Source organism: Leopardus geoffroyi, chromosome E2, assembly GCF_018350155.1.
Source record: "Leopardus geoffroyi isolate Oge1 chromosome E2, O.geoffroyi_Oge1_pat1.0, whole genome shotgun sequence".
NCBI classification, from domain to species: domain Eukaryota; kingdom Metazoa; phylum Chordata; class Mammalia; order Carnivora; family Felidae; genus Leopardus; species Leopardus geoffroyi.
The window spans coordinates 42629239-42651677 of NC_059335.1; the positions used below are offsets into that span (position 1 = coordinate 42629239).

The 22439-nt window shown below is 54.2% G+C and overlaps 1 protein-coding gene across 5 annotated transcripts; it reads right to left on the reverse strand.

Moving 5' to 3' along the window:
• Nucleotides 1-509: 509 nt before the first annotated feature.
• Nucleotides 510-22439, reverse strand: CDH16 (cadherin 16). Of its 5 annotated transcripts, XR_006702713.1 has the most exons (19): nucleotides 22310-22439; nucleotides 21265-21322; nucleotides 20917-21000; nucleotides 20127-20282; nucleotides 19918-20056; nucleotides 19403-19561; nucleotides 18446-18642; nucleotides 17694-17816; nucleotides 17330-17480; nucleotides 16886-17113; nucleotides 16730-16806; nucleotides 16467-16655; nucleotides 16124-16365; nucleotides 15440-15573; nucleotides 14467-14709; nucleotides 14211-14318; nucleotides 13784-13900; nucleotides 2548-2698; nucleotides 510-2213 (listed from the first exon to the last, which is right to left on the reverse strand). XR_006702713.1 is itself a non-coding variant. In XM_045443007.1 (18 exons), the coding sequence occupies exons 2-18, from the start codon at nucleotides 21307-21309 to the stop codon at nucleotides 2679-2681; spliced, it is 2412 nt and encodes an 803-aa protein (XP_045298963.1). In that variant the 5' UTR covers nucleotides 21310-21322; nucleotides 22310-22439; the 3' UTR covers nucleotides 510-2678. The 5 variants fall into 5 exon arrangements, 4 of the variants coding, with proteins under 4 accessions (XP_045298963.1, XP_045298964.1, XP_045298960.1 ...); XM_045443007.1 differs by having other exon boundaries at nucleotides 510-2698; XM_045443004.1 differs by lacking the exons at nucleotides 510-2213; nucleotides 2548-2698 and adding an exon at nucleotides 12614-12962.

Here is a 22439-nt window from a genome sequence, read left to right on the forward strand (position 1 = left end):
TGCTGCCGCACCTGAGCTGTATCTCCCTGCTGCTGGAGAGATAAATTTCCTAAGGACGGCCTCTATGGGTGCTTCTTAAAATGCAATCCAACTATTAAATTATTAACACTTTAGTGCGGACTTGAAGAAGAGCAGATCTGAGGGAGGGAAAAGTGGAAAAGGGGATGTCTGAGGTTTGATGAGGATAACAGGAAGAGCTATTTCCCTCTTTTTAATGACATAAAACAAGCCCAAAGACTGAAAAACTTGCCCCTGACATCATGGTAGGGCCAGGATTTGAACCGAGTCCACAGACCATCCACTTGTCCCTATACTGGCCCCTTTAGAAAGGGAACATGATGCATGAAAAATCTTTTCATTGCACAATTTTGGCCCAGGGTGGGTGGGGATGGGATAGAGAAGTAGGTGGTGCTGAAAACAAGCTAGATATACTTAACATATGTGTTCCAATATCCCATCATTTCGGAACACGATAAAAATATAAGGGAAAAAATACAAGGGAAACAGAATTAAATTTTAAAAATTGAGTTCTTTGGGCTCTTTCCGGGGCGGGGGGGGGGGGGAAGTAAATTTATGCTATTTCTTTCATCTCTATAGATTTTTTTGTTTTTATTTTACTTGATGCTACTCAATGCCCTAAAGTAGTTCCTGTCCTGCTGATTGTAGAATGAGTGAAGAAGGATTGGGGGGAAGGACAGATGGGTGGATGATTAAGGGAGCAGCAGATAAGAGGAACCAGCAAAAGAGAGGTCAGAGGAGTAGCAGGAAAACTGTGAGTGGTGGTGTAAAAGTGAGGAGAGGGGTCAGGAGCTCTGTTACCAGAAAAACTGCAGGTGTGGATAGATGGAAATGAACAAGTGATTTTAAAGGCATCGCTAAGGAGAGGAATTCTCATTTGGGACTCAGGACACAGGATGGGCCTGGCTGCGAGGTGGAGATGATGGGTTGGCTCTGTGACAAGAGGCTGGCTGAGTTGCTGGGATGGCCCTTCTTCTGAGACAAAGGTGTGCAGCAGGGAGGGGGATAGGGGAACATCATCAAGCCAACATGTCCTTGCCTTTTGGGAAGGGAGAGTATCTATGGGTGGTTCATTTGGCGTTTCCAGGGCTTTGCTAACTCCAAAATGGGCTTTGGCATGGAGGCATGGAGTGGCTGGGCCTTTTCTGAGCTCTGCTTTTTGGCTCACTTGATCCTAAGGATGATGGGAACTCCAATGGGGAGCCCTCGGCTTGGTTGGCACCTCCAGCGCAGGCCCTTTGCTGTGGGATTCTGCCGAGAAGCCGTGTGAGACAGGAAGCTGCCTCTAGATGTCGCCATCTGGCCATGTTGGTGCCGGCCGCAGCTGGAGTGGGAAGATCATATTCCATGAGGCCCTGAGGCACTGCCCTGCCAGAGCAGGGGCTCCCTGGGACTGCAGCCTGGGACACCTTTCAGGGAGCCTCATCAGACCCCAGACATCCTTGGGGCTGGAATGAATGTGGGGTGGGAGAAGGACCCTGTCCTGTAATCACTCAGCCCTGCTTTGTGGGAAGAGGGCTGCTGGGGACCTAAGACAGCCAGAGCCAGGTGGTGAGCTTTACGTGCGGAGGAAGTAGCTGCTACCTTTTCCAGTCTGCCCCAATGTGGATGTTCCCCTCTGTGGACTGCCCCTCACTTCTGAACGCTTCCCACCTCCTCTTCCTGCTTCCTGCAGCCAGTCCCCTCAGCCACCCTCCCAGCAGCTCGGGGGTCTACTTTCTCTTGCCCAGCCCCAAGAATGGTCCAAACCACCTTTACCCTCCCACCCACACACAGCAGCTGCCCCTCCAGTCAACTCCACCCAGCACAAGGCAGCCAGAGTGATCTGGGTCAGACCCAAATATTATGTATCACTCATCTGCTCCATACCTTCCAGGCTATCCCTCACCCTTGGGAGAAAGCTCAGCATCTTCCCCCCCTGCCTCCTCGGACTCCTCCCCAGGTGTGCAGATACCATAGTCATGCAGGGAGAAAGGAGAGAAGAGAAAGAGGTCTTTCCTCCATAACCCGAGGTCACGTCTTCCAAGAGTCAGGCTGCTCCCTGGTCACTCCTGGCAGGGAGCCTGGAACCCTCCACCTCTTGCTCCTTGTGGCAGTTTTAAGGATGACCACAGATTCTTTGCTGCTCCTCCCACCGAGCTGTAGGGTCTAATTCTCCTCCTCTTGAACCTGGGCTGAACTTAGCAACTGTGACCCTGGGGATTGACATTAGTGTGCAGCAGTCTTGATAATTGGTAAGTCTGAGAGATGGTTGTGATGGTTAATCATATGTGCTAACCTGACTGGGCTAAGGCATGCCTAGAAAACTGGTAAAATATTATTTCTGAGTGTGCTGTGAGGATGTTTTCAGAAGAGATTAAATCAGTAGACTGAGTAAAGGAGTGGGTGGGCATCAGACAGTCCACCCAGGGCTGGAATGGAGCAAAAAGGACAGAAACATGCTGTCCGTTGAGCTGGGACATCCATCTTCTGCCCTTAGACACCTGGTGCTCCCCGTTCTCGGGTCTGTGGACTCTGACTGGGACTTACACCATTGGCTCCTCTCATTCTTAGGCCTTCAGCTTTGGACTGGAACCACGCCACTGGCTTTCTTGGGTCTCCAGCTTGCAGAGAGCAGAGTGTTGGACTTCTCAGCCTCCATAACCACATGAACCAGTCCCTCACAATAAATCTGGCAACCCTATGAAACAAGTATTTTTTTTAATGTTTATTCATTTTTGAGAGAGACAGACAGACATACAGACAGAGCATGAGCAGGGGAAGGGGAGAGAGAGAGAGGGAGACACAGAACTCAAAGGAGGCTCCAGGCTCTGTGCTGTCAGCACAGAGCCCCACGGGGGGCTTGAACTCATTAACTGTGAGATCACGACCCAAGCTGAAGCTGGACGCTTAACTGACTAAGCCACCCAGATGCCCCGAAGCAAATATTATGAACCCATTTTACAGATGGTGAAACTGAGCCTGGAAAAGAAAAACGATATGCTCAAGGTCACAAAACTAGTAAATGTGGAGCTGAGTTTCGAGCCCTGGTATCTGACTTCAAAACTTCCTCTTAGCTTTCATGTGATTGTCTAAGCAATCACGCAATTCTGTTGAATACCTATTCATCTGATAAAAAACAAACAAACAAAACAAAACCAAAAAACCAAACAAAAATATGCTCTACCCATTTCCTTAAAGCCTGGCAGGAAGGAGTGGGCTGTTGGTCCGTGGAAGCATTCTAGCAGAAGCCAGAGGAGTATTTGGCAAGATGTGGATTGGATGGACTGTGGGGAGTCCCATCCTGAGGCTGGACCCTCTGCTTCTACCTGGAGTGGGGCTGTGTGCATGCAACACAAGACGGCCTCTGTGTATGGCCTTTACTTGTATCCCTGGTCAGCCTGGCCTGTGGGGGTTGGGAGGGCAAGAGCAGGTGGAAGCGGGGGGTGGGGGAGGGAGGGAAGGGGTTGCTTGTCTCGAGCAGGCAGGAGGGACTAGCAGATCACAGCCTGCCTTGCTTTCCTGCCCTGGTGGCCCTGGACTGGTCTCTGCCCGCCACCCCCCCCCCCCACCCCTGCCCTGGGCTTGGAACCTCTGGCTTGGGGGAGAGCCCAGAACTATTCACCCACACTGTGAAGCCTGCTCTCCCGCCCAGCACCTGTCAGAATTTATCAGAGAGAGAAAGAGAGGGAGAGGGTCAGCCAACTGCATAAGGGGGGTTGAACAAAAATGGCCATGGCACTGGAGTTGGTTAAGAAAGAGAAACTGAATACTGCTGACATGTCCTTCCTCAACATACTGGACAAAGACATTCTGGTGCATCCATCTGGTGGACTTTAAGTGACAGTTTAAAAAGCAGTCTTTATTACTAGACAGGAAATTGCTAAATGTAAATACTGTAAGTGGGGGTGGGATGGGAAATCACATTATGAAACAGAATGTACAGTGTGACCCCAAGTGAAAATCCTTTCCCCCAGCCCTCACACATGCCCCCTCCACCAGCTCCCTCGTGACTTAGCCCACGGGCCAGGGGCTGGAGGAGGGGAGTATGACTATATTGGGAAGGGGATGAGATCACCGAGAGGCTGGCTGATTTAGAACCGGGTAACTTTTTCCACCCATGTGGCTCTCAGAGGTTTCTGCACTGGCTCATAAACCTTGGTGCCAGCCTGCAGGGTGGAGGGGAGCCATGTTCCCCTCCACAGGGGTGAAGAAGGTGGCTGCAGCTGGAGAGGGCACAGGTGCTGAGCTAAAGTTGAAATAAAATGACAGAGTAGATCTGGGAGTACCCAGGGCCCTGGGGGGACCTTCCAAGAGCTTTGCTCCCAGCAGATCTGAGTGTTCCAATGACTCCCTGGAGAACTTTGTGGGCAGAACGTGCATTTTGTGGGTGCAGGAATATCTCAGAGGTGGCCACCTTGTGGCAAGCTGAGCTGGGTTCCCCTGGGCCCAGCTGTAACACCCTGTTATGTTTTGAGATTCCTATTTGGCAGCCTGGCCCCCTTGCTGAGAGGACTCCCCACCCCCCTCATCCCACCCACACCCCCCACGCCCCCCTCATTCTCCCACCTCCCTACTCCCCACCCACACACCTGGTTCCTGGCCAAACCCTGGGAAAACCCTGGTGGGAGTACCTGTGAAGGAAGAGGCCTGGGCTGGGAAAGCAACTGGTTCCAATTCCAGCTCAGCAACTAACTGAGTCAAGTTCAACTACCACCCTTGACCTCAGTGCCCATCAGACTCCCTCAAACCTGTGCTCCAGCCTCACAGAAATGTCACAGTATGCCACAGCATGTCCCAGTCCTCTGAGATTTTGCCCAGGCAGTTGTCCCAGCCCGGCTACCCTTCCCTACTTCAGCTCCATTTGTCAGCTCCCACGCCCTGGGCTGGGTCAGGCGCCATCTCTCCCTAAGTCAGCGTCCATCACACTGGCTGGTCCATGTCCATCGAGGCTGACCCTGAGGGCAGGGGCTGGCTCCAGGGAAAATGCTAGGACATGTGGATGAGGGAAAGGGAGGGCCCCTGGAAGGCTTGAGGGGTCAGGGGAGGACCAACTGTGAACCCAGTACTGTCCTGTGCTGGGGCCTCGAGCAGGACCTTGGGAGCCTCAGACCCCTCACACTGCACAGCAAACACTGAAAGAACATTGTTTGAGGTACCCTGACCTGGACTTTGTAGGCGAGGAGCAGGAGCTGGACAGAACCGGAATGAACCAGACCGTCCCCTCCTTAGCCTGAGCCCTGGGCAGCAGGGCTGGGAATGGAATTCTCCAGTTGGATGGAGTTTTTCCTGGAAAATCCCCACAAGCCCTTCCAGAAACGTGCTTTTGTGCCTGACTCTGACTCCTTCAGAATGGTGGGTAAGAGGCCTTTTGGCAGCTGGGGTATGCAGACAAGCCCCTTGTCTTCTCTGGACCCCGAGGCTTGCACTCTGGGACAGCAGAAATGGAGGTTCACACATATATTGATCACATCTGTCAGCTTCACAGAGTTCTCTCAACTACCCTGAGAGGCAAGGATTAAGATCCCTATCATTTGAGCAGGAAGCTGATGCTTGGAGATGCCAAGTGGCTTGCCCAAAGTCACACAGCTGAGTCAGGAATCGAGTGAAGCCCACCTATCGAGGGTCGGCCTGAGGATGGCTCCAGTTCCCACATCCTGTTCAGGATTCCTGAAAGGGCAGGGTGAACCTGCAGGCCAAGGTTCCAGCTCAGTCCACTTGACCAAGCCTGGCCTGGCTCTGTGCCTGCCACTCTCAGAATAACCCTGGTGGCTCTGGGCATGGATTGCTGGCCATCACCTGGGACCTATTTCTGTCCTTCGGGTAACAAGGAAGTCTCACCTTGTGCAGTAACCACTGGGAGCAAGGGTGGAACATGTGACCCCCCCAACCCTAGCTGACCTTGCTGCCCTGCTGGGAAATGACACCAGAAGGGAAGGGGGAAACCTGGCTCAGCCACTCTCCCTGTGTCTCCCTTCCCAGCCACTTCCCAGAATCTGGCTTTCTACCCCATCCCTTCTCCCCCTCTTCTTGGCAAACCCCATTCTCATGCCCCCGCCCCTGCCCTGCCACCACACACTATGACCAGGAAGCCAAGAGTATCTTCATTTCTCCTCATGACCCATTGCCAAACCTTATGCACCTGAACAGCCAGAAAATTCTTCCTCACATCTAACTGTGGAAACAAGCTCATTTCTGTAGGTTTAATCCAGAGGGATCTAGAATCCAGGTGCAGGAGCCATATGGGGATCCAGCATTTAGAACTTGACTTTCAAAATCTGGAGCCCTGAAATCCTATGGAGCAGGGATTGATGGTATTGGAGATGACATAAGCTATACCCCAGACGTTCAGAAAGATCGAGTGCAATCTCAGGGATCCGGGATGCATAGATGGTACCCCAGTAGAGTCGGAGGGGCTCCTTTCTGCTGCAACCAGGTGTGTGTGTGGCCAGGGCGGGGTGAGTATTGTTACCTGAACTCAGCAACATAAGATAAATGCATTAAAAAAAAAAAAAAGACCAGAAGGAAACCAGATAAAAATGTTACTGTAACAACAAAAACAAGAATGACTGTAGCTGTCATGACACTAATAAATAATAGTAGTTATTGCCATTTTTTGAGGGCCAGTGATGTGCCAGCCCCTGCACTGAGTAAGGGCTTTGCTTGTATTATCTCAGTTAATCCCCACAATGTGCTTTTCTCTTCACAGTGGTAGCCAGCGGCCTGTGGGTGAGCTCTGTAAATGAGGTTGGTTTTTGCCTGGTCTGCAGCTTCCCTGGAGGCAGACGGACAAGCCCTCAGCCCAATACACAGGGGACGCTGTGCTCTCCTGACAGGCAGTGCTGAGTGTCAGAGGGCGTGGCTAGCCCCCTAGGGGATGCCTTCCAGGAGCCAGCCGGGCCCACAGAGCTGACTTGGGGCCCCCACTTGGCCCTACTCCTGTAGGCGTTGGGGCTTGAAATAGTGGCCGTTTGAGAGCTGACAATCAAAGGGCAGCTAAAAAAAGTCCCCTCAGTCTGGGCTCTGTCGCACACGGCTCTTAAGGCCTATTTTGGGGGAGAGGGTGCCGACGTGCCAATGGAAAATCCATGAGGCGGGAGTCTCCAAGGTGGGGGACCTATGTACCTCCCTCTCCCCATCCTGGCGGCCCACCGGAGCATACGTGCGTGCACACGTGCACACACACACACACATTTGCAGCCCTTAGCCCGGATTCCTAACAACTGGACTTTGTCATTCTTACAACATCCCAGAAAAGGGATGAGGAAACCGAATCTCAGAGAGGGGAAGCAGCTTGCACAAGGTCACACAGCCTAGAAGTGGGCAGGACACAGTACTCACAGTATTGTGCTCACAGGACTGTGCTCTTCTCGTAGAGGCAGCCTCCACCTACAGCCTCACCAGGGAAACCAACACATTGTCTTCAGGGGCATCAGAGGCTTCAAGGTTGTGTCTTATGGTTGGGACTGGGTAAGAAGCTGAGAACGACCTGTGGGTCTTGATGACCACATGGGAGGAAGTCCCACTGGAAGTCCCAGTTCTGATGGGACTTGCCTGGCTGTCAGAGAGGCAGCTGGTGCGGGGGCCCTGTCCCAAATGAGCCCATCCCCCAAAACGTATTCATGTGACCATCCCAATGCCCCCCTGCCCAGGCCCCAAAGCCTGACAGTCCCTGCCAAGTTTCCAGAGAATGTGTCAGATAAGAGGCTGGTGCTCATGACTCCCTCCCACCCAGCCACTATCTCTGACCCTGTGGCCACCACTAAGTAGGTATGAATAGCAACTGAGACTGGGCATGCACACAGGGACAGAACGGCAACGTCTTCAGGGAGGTACCAGGCCCCCAGTCCTATCAGTTCTGGCCCCATCCAGCTCCTGCATCGTCCTGGGCCCGAAGTCCCACAACATCTTATGAGACAGCATCAGACCTTGTCCTCTGTCTCTGCTGCCTCAGTGGATGCAATCTGGAAGGCAGCACGCCACCTTGTGGATGCCTGCCCTGAACCCTGCCCTCCACTGAGGAGCTGTGTGACCTAGAGCTGGACACTTGTCCCTCTCTGGGTCCATAAGCAGGAGAAGGCGGCATAGCAGCACCCCCGGAACATGGGAAACATCCAGCAAGGCCTCTCCTGGGGCTACGGCTCCTCGTTGTCCTGGTAACCACAGGCTGGCCATCAAATACCCCCATGAACTTTGACCCTTTGACTTCCTGATGAGCGGAGATGTGGATGGGGTAAAGTTGTGGGAGTGCCTGGGATATGATCACAAGGTGGGGGGGGGGGCATGTTGTGACTGAGTCCCCTCTCTGAGTCTCCCTGTGACACTCCTGTGGGTGTGCTCCACTGTGTAGCATGAGTGTGCGAGGGTGGCTGCATCACTCAGAGAGAAGAGGCTGTTGTCATAGAACCCAGGGTGAGCGTCACCATGACATCCAGAGTGGTGAGATGTAGGGAGCTTTGTGTCCAAGTTCCTGAGTCACCGTGACACCTGGGGGTAATCAGCCCTCCCCCACCCCCAACCACCATCATGTCAGTGGCCCCTACATCTCCCACAGCCTGACTCACTGCATAGCTCAGACCTGGACCCAGGCCCTCCCCTAGCCTCCTCACCTCTGCTCCCAGCCTCTTTCCCCTCCTCATCTTCCCCTCAACACTAGCCCTGCCAGGTAGGCCCCCACAACCCTAGAAACCCTTTGGGCCCTCCCACATCTCTTAGGTCATCTCATTAGAAACATGCTATTCCGGGGCGCCTGGGTGGGTCAGTTGGTTGAGCGTTTGACTTCAGATCAGGTCATGATCTCACAGTTCGTGAGTTCGAGCCCCGCGTCGGGCTCTGTGTGGACAGCTCGGAGTCTGGAGCCTGCTTCGGATTCTATGTATCCCTTCTCTCTCTGCCCCTCCCCAGCTTGCACTCTGTCTCTTCCTCTCTCAAAAATAAATAAACATTAAAAAAAATTTTTTTTTTTTTTTTAAAGAAGAAGAAACATGCTATCCGCAGCAGCAGGACCTCTGGAAATGAAATCAGAGGAAGAACTGCCCTGGGGTGCAAGGTAGAGTCCTGGGGTGGGTACAGGTAGGTGTGGGTGGGGTGGGAGTCTCAGAGGTCCCCACACTCTTTTTTTGTGAGGGCCAGACCAGTCTCTGGGCCTCTCCCTTCAAGAGCCTTAATCTCTGGGGCTGGAAAAAGTTTAAAAATATCCTCATGTTTACATTCTTTCCAAGCCCGCCTCCCAATCCTCAGTGCTGGGTCCCTTTGATCTGGCCCTGTGCCTCTGGAAGGGGCCTGGGAGAGGGGGAGAATGAGCTCCCCACCGGGGCAGGCCCTGTGACTCCCTGAAGCTCTAGACCAGTCTGAACCCTATAAGACCTCTCAACATCCCCCTAGAGACAGCTTTAGAGCTGGCAGGGAGCCAACGGTTGAAGGGGGGTGTCTTGCCCAGGGTCAGCCAGCAGGGCCGTGTCGGGGCCAGAGTTGGGGCTCCCCTTCATATTCCCTTCCTTTTTTTCTTTTTTTAATGTTTATTTTGTTTTTGAGAGAGAGAGAGAATAAGGGAGGGAGGGACAGAGAGAGAGTGAGACACAGAATCTGAAGTAGGCTCCAAGCTGTCAGCACAGAGCCCTACATGGGCTCGAACCCACGAACCATGAGATCAGAACCTGAGCTGAAATCAGATGCTTAACCAACTGAGCCACCCAGGTGCCCCTCATATTCCCTTCCTAAACCTTGGCCCTCATAGGGCCCCTGGGGAATGTGAGAGTACATGGCTGTAGGCATCTGTAGTAGATACCCCACCCCCCACAGTCTGTGGGCCAAGGAAAGCCACATGTACTGAACTCCTGCTGTGTGCCCAGCACTGTGTTAAACACATTTTCTGGTGATTATCTCACGTTGTCCTCTCAACAACTCCATTTTCGTGAAGCCCGTCTTATTAACAAGGAAACCAAGACTCAGAGAGATGAAGCGACTCATCTGGGAACACACAGCAAAGATGGGGCAGAGCCTGGATCATATGTTCGACCCATACTGAGCCACAGGTTTTCCCTCACCTTGTCTTAGCAGCTAGGCCCTGCCTGCAGAATGAGACCCACCTCCCTAGTGTAATCTCTACTGACACTCACTGACCCATGGCCAAGCCCACAGACCAGTGCCAGCTCTCTGTTTCTCTCCCTCTGTGACCCAAGAGAAGCCACACCCCCTCTCTGACACTTGCTTTCCTCTAAGCAAGGAAATAGGCTGGGGATCATGGAGAGGCTTATGTCCCCAGATTCTAGGGGAAACAGAGTCTGCATCCCTGGGGATTATGGACCTTATGGTCAGCCCCAAAACTGACACAGTCAGAGGGTGCCTGGGGCCTGGAAGCCAAAGACAAAATCCCTCAAACTGGGGCAGGTGCCTTAATTCACCTCGGTGTCCTGTCATTCATTCTTCCCTGGTTGGTACCCCACCAACCCGCTTACCAACCCATCCACCCATTTACCCATCTACAATCCGCCGACCTGCTCACCCATTCACTCCGCCAATCATCCGCCCGCCCACCTATCCACCGATCTGTCCATCCAGAATTAAGGACCTGAGAGCAGGGTGATTCCAGGGCTCCAGCTCAGGTGCTGCATCCCACTGGCTGGATGAATTTGGGAAGGTTTCTTTACCTTTTTGTGATTCACTTTCTCAACTTTACAAAAAGGAACTGGCCCAGATGATCTCCAACGCTCTTCTCAGGGATTTCGTGGGAGCAGAGGCCCGCTGAAGGCTGTGGACACTTCAGAAGAGGTAACTAGAACCTCTGCCAGATAGTCCCACCTTGCACTCTGCTTCCAAGACTCTCAGCTGCAGCCCCGAACCTCTCTGACCTTCAAGAAACTCCACTAGCATGGGACGTCTGGGTGGCTCAGTCTGTTAAGCATCTGACTTCACCTAAGGTCACGATCTCACAGTTTGTAGTTTGAGCCCCATGTTGGGCTCTGTGCTGACAGCTCAGAGCCTAGAGCCTGCTTTGGATTCTGTGTTTCCCTCTCTCTCTGCCCTTCCCCTTCTTGCACTGTGTCTCTTTCAAAAATAAATAAATAAATAAATAAATAAATAAATAAATAAATAAATAAATAAACACTTTTTAAAAAAAGAAGAAGCTCCACTGGCAAATGGGGCCAATAATCCTGCCCTTTCAGGTTGGTGGGAAGATAAGATGCCACCTTCAAAGAGCTTTGCACCTTGGAGACTTCTAAGTGGGTGCAGGAGGAGTAGAGGATCCTGGGAGAGGAGCAGGAAGCTCTGCTTGGACTGAGTTGGCAGAGCCTCATGTTGGGGAGTGTGTGTGTGTGTGTGTGTGTGTGTGTGTGTGTGTGTGTGTATGTGTGCACGCCCTGGGCGGAGAATGGCTGGGACCAGCCTCAGAGTTCATCCCTGGGCTGGGGATCCTCCCTGAGTCAGGCTCTAGAGACCAGCCAGGATACCCATCCCATCTCTCTTGGCTGCACTTGGCCCCCATCCCACAGAATCTGCCAGGAGTGGAGAGATTATCTCCTAAAAATAGGGACTGGGCCTCACAGAGGTTGTTTTTCTCCCTTCCCCGTGATCTACCATCATCAGCTAAGGGTGCCTGGGACAGCAAGTCCCACCCTAGTTCCCCAGAGACTGTTGGGATGGGTGTATAGGAGATCAGCATGTGTCTGGGGCCAGTCAAGGGTCAGGGATTGGAGGTCGGCCTCAGCAGGGCACCAGGGCCAAGGCTTAATCTTGGGCAAGGGGAAAGGGTTCATTTGGGGTGGGGGGAACTCCAGGGTGAGCCATGGGGGTTCCCAGTGCTGCCCCTTCTCTGACTTTCTGCAGAGCCCCTCATGTACTCACCAGCCTGTATATGAAATCCAAAGGTGCTCTGGGGCCTGCACTGGGGCAGAGGGACCCATTCCCAATCTTACCTCTCTTGTTCCAGCCACATTAGGCCCTCATGATTTCTTTTCAGCCCTATTTAGGCCCCACTTAAGACTGTGGGACCTCTGTCCACTCATGTGTAGGTGACTCACACAGATACAGGAGTGTGCTCACACAGGAGCACAGGACATGGACTCACCGATGCCCTCCCCTAGCAAATATGATGTCCCAGAAAACACAGAATACACTTTCAAGGACATCCTCCTCAACCGTCACCTAGTCAGAGTTGACCCAGCAAGGGGCTGCAGCCATGGTCTCCAAATGCCCATAGAAATAACCCACCTTGGGGTGTCTGGGTGGCTCAGTCAGTTAAACATCTGACTCTTGATTTCAGCTCAGGTCATGATTTCACGGTTCATGGGTTCGAGGCCCCCACGGGGGTCTGTGCTGACAGCATGGCGTCTGCTTGGGATTCTCCCTCTCTCTGCCCCGCCCCCATGCACGTGTGCATCACCCCCAAATAAATAACTATTTTTAAAAAAGAAATGATCCACTTTGCTCCAACCTCAAGTTTTCACCAAAAACCAATATGATGTCCCCATGTTCCTCCTCAAAGGGGACCCCAGGCTTGTCCCTCAAGCCCCTAGACCCTTTCTGTGCAGCAGGAGATGGGAAAAGACGCAAGGTACATGAGTACCTTGGACATAGGTAATGCACACACGCACATGACAGACACAGGCACAGCAGCCCCTTAGAACACATGCCCTGCTCTCTGAGGCTTTATTATTGGACAAATGTGCCACCATTTGGAGCACTCCCATGGGCAGCCCATAAAGTCAGTGGTCAGGCTCTACAGACTTGTGTGGTGATGTTGCCTCCACTCTAGGGCGGTGAAGGGGCTTTTACACTGTCCTAGCCCCCGGTGATCAGCAGTCCTGGGGCCCTCCCAGTGGACTCAGATGGAAAGGCCAAGTTCCCAACTGGGTCTGGCTGGACCGTTCAAACCACCGCCTTCAGGGGCACGCTGTCCACTGGCTGATCTAGGTCCTTCTTCCTTGCCAGGCTCAAGTGAGTGAAGATGAGGATAAGGAAGATGCCTGAGGGGCCCAAGAGGGATGGATCAGCTCTCAGAAGGGGCCATGGGACTTGTCCACCACCAAAAACTGCCTGCTTTGGTATTGGTTTAATAAGGAAGCAAGGTTTCCTAGACAGCATCCCCAAGTCTAGACTGGGTTTGGCTGTCGTCCTGGTGCCAGAAGAAGCCTGACTGCTTGGCCTGCAGCTGCCCCAGAACACCCCCACCTCCAAAGTCCCCTCCTCTGGGGAACAGTTTGGGTGGGAGTCATACGGGAGCCAGTGAGTTGTTCCCATGGATCTCTGGGAGACAGGCACATGGTCGCATTGTGGTAGAATTGACAAAAAAAAAAAAAAAAAAAAACCCAAAACCAAACAACAACAACAACAAAAACAGCCAGGAAAAAAATCTATAGGGATAAAAAAAAAATCAAGGGGATAGAGAGGGAGGCTTGGACTAAAGGGAATAGGCTGGAAAGACCTGGGCTCTGTCATATTCTGGCTGTGTAACCTCTGACGAGTCACTTAACCTCTCTGAGCCTCAGTGACCTCAAATGGAAAATAGGGAGATGCCAGGATCTACCTCACAGGGTTGTGGGGAGAATTCAGTGTGACAATCCTATATTGCACAGACAACGTATAATAATATAATAGTAAATGCTGTTATCAGCGATGACGGTGATGATGACTGTGATGGCAGGAAACAAGAGCATAATGACTAGGACAGTTCTGGGGTTCCCTCTCCAGTCCTGGGGGGCATCAGGGGACAGGGCACTGTGCATCTGGAGGCTGTGACTCCAACCATCCATCACCCTCCCCCACTCAAGAGCTCAGCATCCATTACCTATCGCCATCAAGGTGCCCACGAGGATGCCCACGGCTGACAGCTTCGTGGGCATGCCCTTCATGCGGCCCACCTTTCGCATGCACTGTCCCTCTACGTTGCAGCGACACACGATCACTAGGGGACAGGGGGCAGGGGACGAAGGTAAAGGCGGTGGGGGAGGGTTCTCCAGCTGCTCGGCAGTCCCAGTGCAGCCAGCTAATACACATTTTTGTGCACACATACGTATTTGTGTTGGGGGGGGGGTGAGCACGCTCCTCTACGTGTGTGTCTGTGTGCACGAGCATCCGTGCGCCTGATCACAGATGTGCAGGCATGCACAGGTATTTGCAGTCCGTGTGAACCAACATTCATGTGTACCCAGCCCCTCCCCCTGCATCAAAATGGTTCCCTCAGGAACTGCAGGCACACGGAGCCCTGGCCTTACCTCGGATCAGGAGCTGCCACATCCGGGCATTGTGGCTGACAACTATGGGTACTACGTGCTCACGTGGCTCCACCCAATGCAGGGCCAGAGTGAGGTAGGCATGGGAACCTGTTGGGACCATAAGCAGTGACCAGAGTCAGTAGCCTGAATAGGCCCTAAGCCCAGCCCCACCCTCACAGTGGAAGGGCATCTCACTTCCAAGTGCCACACCACTTCCTGTCTTAGCCACAGTCTCCCCCGCTGCCCCACCACACACCGTTGAGAGCCTGGAGGTGCCAATCCCGCTGCACTGTCGGGTTGGGACCAAGGGCAAAGCTGTAGGGACCATGTCCACCAGCCATATCAGGGTCCTCGCTGGGTCCATTGATAACCACACCATGGTCCTGGCGGGGTGTGCAGAGGTGTCGGGTGGGCACGTGGTTCAGAGTTGGGGCCCGGGAAGAAGGGGCCTTCAGAAAGTGGATCACGAGGGTTGCAGAGGCGCTCAGTGTCGGCTCATCTGCAGAGGAGGCAGTGCTGAGCTAGCTCCAGGCCCATTGATCTCACCCTGCTGAGTCTTGGCTTCACCTGCCCTACTCTATCCCTCCTGTCCATCCCCATCAGCATCCCCACGCCTGTCTCCTCCTCACAGTGCACCTTGCCCCCTTCACTATCCAAACAGCTGTCAGACCTTCCTGTGCTTTTCTGGATGCCAGGCATCCCCTCACCTCCTCCCAAGCCCCCAACCACCAGTTTCATGGCCCAACCGTGTGGAGATGTCCTGACTGTAGGGGAGTTCAGCTCTGTTGGGTCTGTCATATACCACAGGACAGTCCAGCCCAGACCCGAGACCTGCTGCCCTAACATACCCACCCCTGGGCCAGCTTTTCATCTTGTCAAAGTGGCATTCAGAGTTCTGGCTCACCTGCCATAGACACAGCCCCTGGCACTCCTTCCGCTTGCACAGTCCCCCAGCCTCTGCTCCTAACCTATATCTGAAGCCAACACCTGAGAGGCCCTCTAGGGCTAAGGGGCAGTGTTGGAGGACTGTAAGTATCTGAGGGAGGAGGGTGGTCTGAAAGGGCAGGCATCTCAGAGACTGACATTGGCCCCAGCCCTCACTCCTCTTTCCTGCCTGGGCAGAGTAGATGCCAGTAAGGAGCCTGGGAAGAAAGCTCAGTCCTGCCCATCTATCTCTCTGCCTGAGGCTTACTCTCCCTCCCAGAGGCCCCACCACTGCCTGGCCGTACCTTCATACTGGGCCTCCACGAGCACTGTGTACATGTCCCCAGGCTGGGCACCTTGTAGGGGCCGCGCGGTGTGCACCTCCCCAGAGACCTCCTTGATGCAGAGCCAGCCCTCTGAGTCATTGACCAGGGAGAACCTAAGGCCCAGAGAAGATGGAGGGCAGGGAGGCACTGAAACCATATATGGGGTCTTACTCAGGGACCCCCAGGGCCATGTGACCTGCTCAAGTTCCACATCATCTCTGTGACTCACTGCTAGGCAGCAGTGCCCAAGGTGCCTAGTCTCCCTCCTCAGCTTCAGGGGCTTGTTGAGGGACAGGGCTTAAATCATGGATACTGTGGGCGTTACTATCACAGCCTGGGGGGCCTGACTCAACACCACTAGTCCTGGGTCACCCCAAAAAGGGACAGGATGGGGCCAGGGAACATCCTCATCTGTGCTGCGGTCTGGGTGGGGCATGGGGGAGGGCCCAGTTCAAGACAGCATGGGGAGGTGTCCTCTGAGCACCTAACACTCCTCTCCATGGCCTGTCCAGCTCATCCAGCTCTGACCCAACCTCAGGAGTCACAACCTTGGCATTAGCCATGGTTTGAGAAATATTCCAGGCCACAGATAATGTGAGTCCCCTCTGAGGCCCTGGGGGTCATCCCCTGGGAGCAGGGGAGGTCCAGCCCAGTAAGGCTCACCTGAGGGGACTGCTCATGCGGTCTGAGGGTTGGATGGTCAGCAGGAGGGAGCCAGCTGGGGTGCTGACTGGAACACTGGCCTCGTAGCTCTCCTGGTCCAACTTGGGGGGTGGCACCACCCTTTCCACAAGAACCATCACTGTGGCTGTGGCTCCAGGGCCTGGGCCTGGCCCTACCAACTCTGCCACGCTCCGAACCACTACCACCAACTTGTGGCTTGAAGCTGCCTCATAGCTGAGGTTCTAGAACCAATGCAGCTGGGTCACTATTTGGGTCAGGGCATGGCACACTTGTGCATGCATATGAGTATACGCATAAACCTTCCCACCCCCCAGCCCCTTACCTTGAGGAGTCGAAGTTGGACATGACTGGAGTCTGGTTCCCAATCCAGACCGAAGGTCCCCTCCACGTCCTCCACCTCAATGGCAAAGTCCATGAGGCGGAAGGCAGGCTCAAGGTCAGCATCAGTGGCTGTGAGTGTGGCCACCAGAGTCCCAGGCTCTGCATCCTCAGGGAGGCTTATAGGCTCAATCTGGAGAGATTGTGGAGGGGCTGTGAGCCCTTCATCAGTGCCTTCCCAAGGTCTTCTCCCCTGTTCCTGCTTACCTGGGAATTGGTGAACTCGGGGGCATGGTCATTGATGTCTGTGATTGTGACAGTGACCTCACATGTGCTGCTGAGGCCTGAGGCAGGAGAGGACATGTTGGAGAGACCAGGATAGAAATAGAGGGAGAGAACATGGGTCACCATCAGGGCACTTACCACCCTCTGCTCCTCCTAGGTCAGCAGCCATCACCTGAAGCAAGATGCTCTGGCCAGCCTGGAGGGGGGCGTCCCCGACTGTCACACTGCCTGAGGTGGAGTCCAGTTTGAAGGCTCTTCCCTCTGCTCCCTCCTCAGGCTCAGAGCTCAGCAGCCGATACACAATGTAGGAATTTGGGGAACCGGGGGCATCCAGGTCCTCTGCCAACAGCCTAGTCACCTCAGTGCCTGTAAAGACAGTACCCACCTGGGTGGGACCACAGGCCAATCTGCAGGCCTCACTTTGCCCACTCCTCTTTTGGGCTGGACTGAACGTGAACTTATGGAAGGGTAGGGACATTGATATAGGGGCCTGAGACTGGTCCCACCCCAGAGAAGAGCAAGATGGGATGGTTCACAAGGACTTCAACCCTCCCGCATCCCCTGACAAGGCCCATAGCCCACCTGGAGGGCTGAGCTCAGGAATGCTGATTGGGGAACCATGTAGGGGGCAGACAGGTGCATTGTCATTCTCATCCATCACTACCACACGCAGCTCCAGAGGTTCTGTGTAGTCCTCACCACGGGTATTCTGAGCCTGCACCTGGAGCAGGTACTGAGGTGGACAGTGGGGGTCTTCAGATGAAGGCCAAGGGCAGTTCCAGCCTGGCCTCAGTCTGGGTCCCTTCCGGCGGCCAGCTCCAGCTCTTCTGGGTGCTCTTCCACTGCCTCAGTGCCTGTGGGGGATGTGACACCCCCAGAAGCCAACTGGACAGTGACCAGGCACCCCTCAGCCTGCCCTCCTGGCTTCCCCCTCACCTCACCTCACCTCAGCCTGGGATTCTCGGTCCAGCTCCTTGGTCACGTAGAGTGTCCCCTCTGCATCCACATCAAAGGGTCCAGGGGGCTGGCTCTCCAGATGATAATGTACATCTCCCCCACTCCAGTGTACCTGGGAGGGGTCACAGAATAAGGGCACCCCAGGATGAGGGGCAGGAACAGCCCACATCAGCTCTTATGTCTCAACTGTGCCTGGGTAGGGAGCCTGGGCCCCTGCTCCTGTGTGACGTCAGGTAAGCTGCTATCCTCCCTGGAGTCCAGGTAGGGTCTTTTTGTTTGGGACACTCGTTGTTGTAGCAAGTCCAGGGTGGCCTTGCCCTGGTCCGAGCCCAGACCCTGCCCAAAATGCCTGAATGACCAGGTTGTTATTCTGTGCCCTCTCAGGCTGGGCCAGACCCGGGGCATTCCTCGAGAAGGTCTGAGACATTCCAAGCCCGGGTGACAATCCCCATGGCAGCAGAGGGTGGCAGCTGTTCCCTCTAAGGAACCTGGGGCAAGCTCAGGTCAGGGCCCAGAGCCACGCTTGCCAGAGGATAGCAGGTGAGGGGCTGTGGGCCTGGTTCTGGGGCCTTGGATGCCCTACTCCATGATGGGAACTGATGGGGACAGTCGAGGGAAGAACATAGGTAGGAGGGGAGCAGGGGTCAAGCTGGGCCTCAGACCCACCCCCCAAATCTTGAGACTGAGGCCCAGATGTACCATCCATGGGGCTACTTCGGCCACTGACAGGCACTTACTCACCTGGGCAATGTGGTGTGGGTATGGAACTTTCAGATTCTCTGCCAGGTGGACAGGATCTAGGGGCACCCAGGTGTTCTCTACCACAGAGACATCTACGGTGGCTGTGGCCTGGTGGCCCGAAGCCTGGTCACCCATGTCCTTGACCTGTACCAATAGCTGGTAGGGCCCTTCCATATCCTGGTCTAGGCTGGTGCTTCCTAGAAGGGTCAGGATGGTCAGGTGAGCAGGAGTCCAGGACATCCTTCTCAGTGAGTTACCAAACACAAAGCCAAGCATATGGCAGGTGTCCAGGATACTTTCTTGGCCCAAGGGTAAGACTTTTAACACCATAGTGAGCACTCAAGCAGGACTTGAAAATTTGCAAAGCCATTTCCTATCTATCCACACAATGAATAGTTGACGGACTGGATGACTAGGATGGGGGTAGGGACACATGAGTGGCTGGGTAGTGATTAGATGACCAGTTAGATGCATGGATGGTTGACCAAGTAAATGCATGGGAATTTGGGTGTGTGGATGGGTTAATCTGCATAGATGTTTGAATAGATGGACTACATGTGTAACAGTTGGGTGGTAGATGGGTGAATGGGTGACTGGCTGGGCAGATATATGGTTAGCTTTTCTTTCCCTATCATGTGCCTCTGGTCTGAATTCCCAGGTTCAGGTCTCCCTTACAATCAGTCCAAAGGTCTCCCAGCAACATCCTGGGCTACAACCCCTCAGGTTTCTCCTAGCCTTGTCCCTTAGACTCAGGTGTCCCGGGTATAGGGCTGAGGTACTCCATTCACACCATTTTTTCTCTCCATGCACAAAGTTCAAGCCTTGTGCTTTGCTCTTCTCCACCCAGAATACTCTTTCTTCATCTCTAGCTCCAACCCATCCTACTGTTACGGCTCACATGCTGCCTTCCCCAGCTTTCTCTGACCTCTCTCCTCCTCACACCCAGCTCAGGCTCACCCTCAGGACTGAGGGCCAGAGCCCCCAGCCGAGGCTCCAGCTGGAACATGTCTGGGGAAGGCCGGGCTGGAGCCTGGTTCAGGATGTAGAATCGGAGATCTGAGTTGGCTGTGCCTGGCTCATCCTCGTCCAAAGCCTCAAGGAAGAGGAAGGGGATGCCTGGTGTGTGTGGAGAAGACAAACCATGAAAGGAGAAGGGGTTGGGGAGGGTTTCCCAAGCCTCCCCTATCTCTCCCTGGTACTTCCTTTCATATCCATCATCATATCAGGACTCTGGATGGGAGCCACAGCTTTTCATCCCACTTTTCAGGTGAACAGAGGCCAAGACTGGATGGGGCCAGAGGACTCTAAGGAGGGTGGGGGGAGAAGGTTGGGACAGAAATAGGAGGGGGGCGCCTTGGATCCTGGCTGCCCTGTGCTTATGCTGGGTGTCTGACCACCTCTTTACTCTCTCATCATTGCCCACATCATTGCCCACATGACCTTGTTGTTAGCCCGTTGCCCTGGGCACTCACCAGGCCTGGTGCCCTGGCTCAGCTGAACTCTGTAGATGGACTGAGAGAAGTGGGGCACCTGGTCATTCTCATCCTTCACATGCACAAGCACAGGCTGTGGGCCCCACAAGACATGTCCGTCCTCAGTCTCCAGGGTGACCTGGCAGGGAAGGATAGTCAGTGCCCCGCCCTGCCTTCACTGTTCTTCTCTATATCTGGCCCAGCCATACCTGTAGCCGGTACTCCGCTTGCTCCTCGCGATCCAGGACCCTGGTCACCAGCAAGAAGCCAGACCCTGCATCCACAGCAAAGGGGCCCTCGGCTGTCATGTCCGGGTTTCCTGACAGCACCATCTTACCTTCAGTCTCCTCAGGGGGCAGTGGTAGCTGTTGGGGAGAACAGAGGTAAAGGCAGTGGGAGCCAGGCCTGGGGGATGCCCCTCCACCCAATGACCCCATTATATATGTGGGGAGACTGAAGCTCAGAGAGGGCTAGCGCTTGCCTGAGGTCAAACAGCCATGAAGTCATAGGACTGAGATTCAAAGCCGGAGCTCTTTCCCCTGTACCTGATGCACCCCAATACTCCCTGCCTTCCTTTCTAAACCTTGAAACCCCACCACCAATTGTTTATTTTTCTTTTTTTTTAGAAATTTATTTTTATTTTTTTAAGAGACAGAGAGGGAGAGCAGGAGAGGTGCAGAGAGAGAGAAGAGACACAGAATCCGAAGCAGGCTCCAGGCTCTGACCTGTCAGCACAGAGCCTGATGTGGGGCTTGAACTCGTGAACTGTGAGATCATGACCTGAGCTGAAGTCGGTTGCTCAACCGAGCCACCCAGGCGCCCCAACCAATTATTTATTTTTCAACTTAAAACTCTACTTTCTTCTGGAATTGAAATTTTGTTACTCACTCACTATAGCACATATCCTTGGGGAAGCAGGATTAAAAGAAAGAGATAAAATGCTGGAGGTAGGGGAAGCAGGACTTGGGGGTGGACAACCCACCCAGCTTTCAGGCTTACCTTGATCAGGTACAAAGGGAAATTTCCACCATAGTTTTCTGGGACTTCCACATACAGTTCTGCAGGCTGGGCCTCTGGGAGAACCTGGGGGAGGATTCTCACCTTGTCTCACAGGCAGCTGACAAGGAAGGGGAATTTCTGCCCCTTCCATAGGCCTGGCCATACCTTAACCCATCCACCCTCTGGTCTTTGACCTCCTGATCCCACAACAGGCCTATAGCCAGCTCTGAACGCCCTCCCACAACTAGTCTCTTCCATGGTCAGTGCAACTAGTCCAGGTGGAGCTGGGGACAATGGTGCCAACACCCAGGGCCAGGATCTGAAGGAGTCGAGCAGGGTCCAGCTCACCTGGACAACAGAGAGGTAAAGCAGCCACAGCCAGGCAGGGACCATGGTCAGGATGGGCCTGAAGGACACGGCAGTGAGGGTACAGCCAGGATCAGTAGGCACGGGGTCCCTCCCATTACTCTCCTCCTAGAGAGTATCCCTCCTCTCATCGCCACTCAGCCCAAGCCATGGCTTCCTCAAGCCCCACAGGTGCAACTTTCCCTTCTTCAGCTGGACCTCCTGCTACCTGTCACTATGGGGCAGTCAGCCAGGTCTCCTCCTGTCTCCTGTCCTTCTATACTCCCAGAGATGCCCCTCCCCATCCCACCCACTTGGACATTGCTCTCCACCCACTCTCATCCTTGTCCCCTGCCTCAGCCCATTCCACACAAATAGCCAGTGGGACCTCACGACAGACTGTGCTCCACTTTCTCCTCTTGGAGGGGCCTGTGGCTCCCCACTGCCTGCAGGGTAGCATCCAGCTCCTTGACCAGGCCCACCTAGGCCCCTAGGCCCAGCCATCCTGCCTCTTGGTTCTTGGCCCCACAAGGATCTCCATGGGAGTTTCACCTCCAGACCTTTGTCTCCTTCCCAACATAGCCTCCCCAGCCTGTATGTAGATCCCGAAGTGCTAATTGCCCAGCAGCCCTGAATATCCCAAAAACTTGAATCTGGAAAGGCCCTGAGGACTCTAAGGGTCACTTCCTGCAGTCACCTCATGTTGCAGGTAAAGCCTCAAAGGCAAGACCTGACCAAGGTCACAGAGGACTTGACCACAGGACAATCCCTCCTGGAACAGAGGACTCATGGTTCAGGGTCTTGAGGCCTGTTTTTCTACACACTGCCATCCTTCAGACACAGAGTCCCCTCGGGACAGGAGTCCTGCCCTCATCTTGGCATTTTTCAGCACTCAGCTTGGAGCTGAGCATGCAGAGCATGGACAACGACTCCAACTGCTCCTGGGAATTCTTCCCCGAACAGGGGCTGGACAGGGCAGTGTTTGTCCTTCCCCTACCACCAACCCCCAGCCTCAGCCCTGCTCACCCCTCCACTCCAGGGACCTCACCCTCTGGTGCCTCAGGCGGGCTCCCTTGGTCCAGCCGCCAGGCGAGAGGACTCCTTCTCTGGGGAGCACTGGCCAGGCCGGGATGGGTGGGGTAGGGCAGGGCGGACACTTGAGCAGGTAGGCGGTCCAG

Bases quoted from the DNA above. Each gene is read 5' to 3' on its own strand.
- CDH16 (XM_045443004.1), bottom strand. From the start codon at position 21,309: ATGGTCCCTGCCTGGCTGTGGCTGCTTTACCTCTCTGTTGTCCAG. The intron at 16,807-16,885 runs GTAAGTGCCCTG...CTCCTGCCTCAG, and splicing joins CCTAGGAGGAGCAGAGGGTG to GCCTCAGCAGCACATGTGAG. The intron at 15,574-16,123 runs GTGAGCCTTACT...TCTGGGCCTTAG, and splicing joins CGCATGAGCAGTCCCCTCAG to GTTCTCCCTGGTCAATGACT.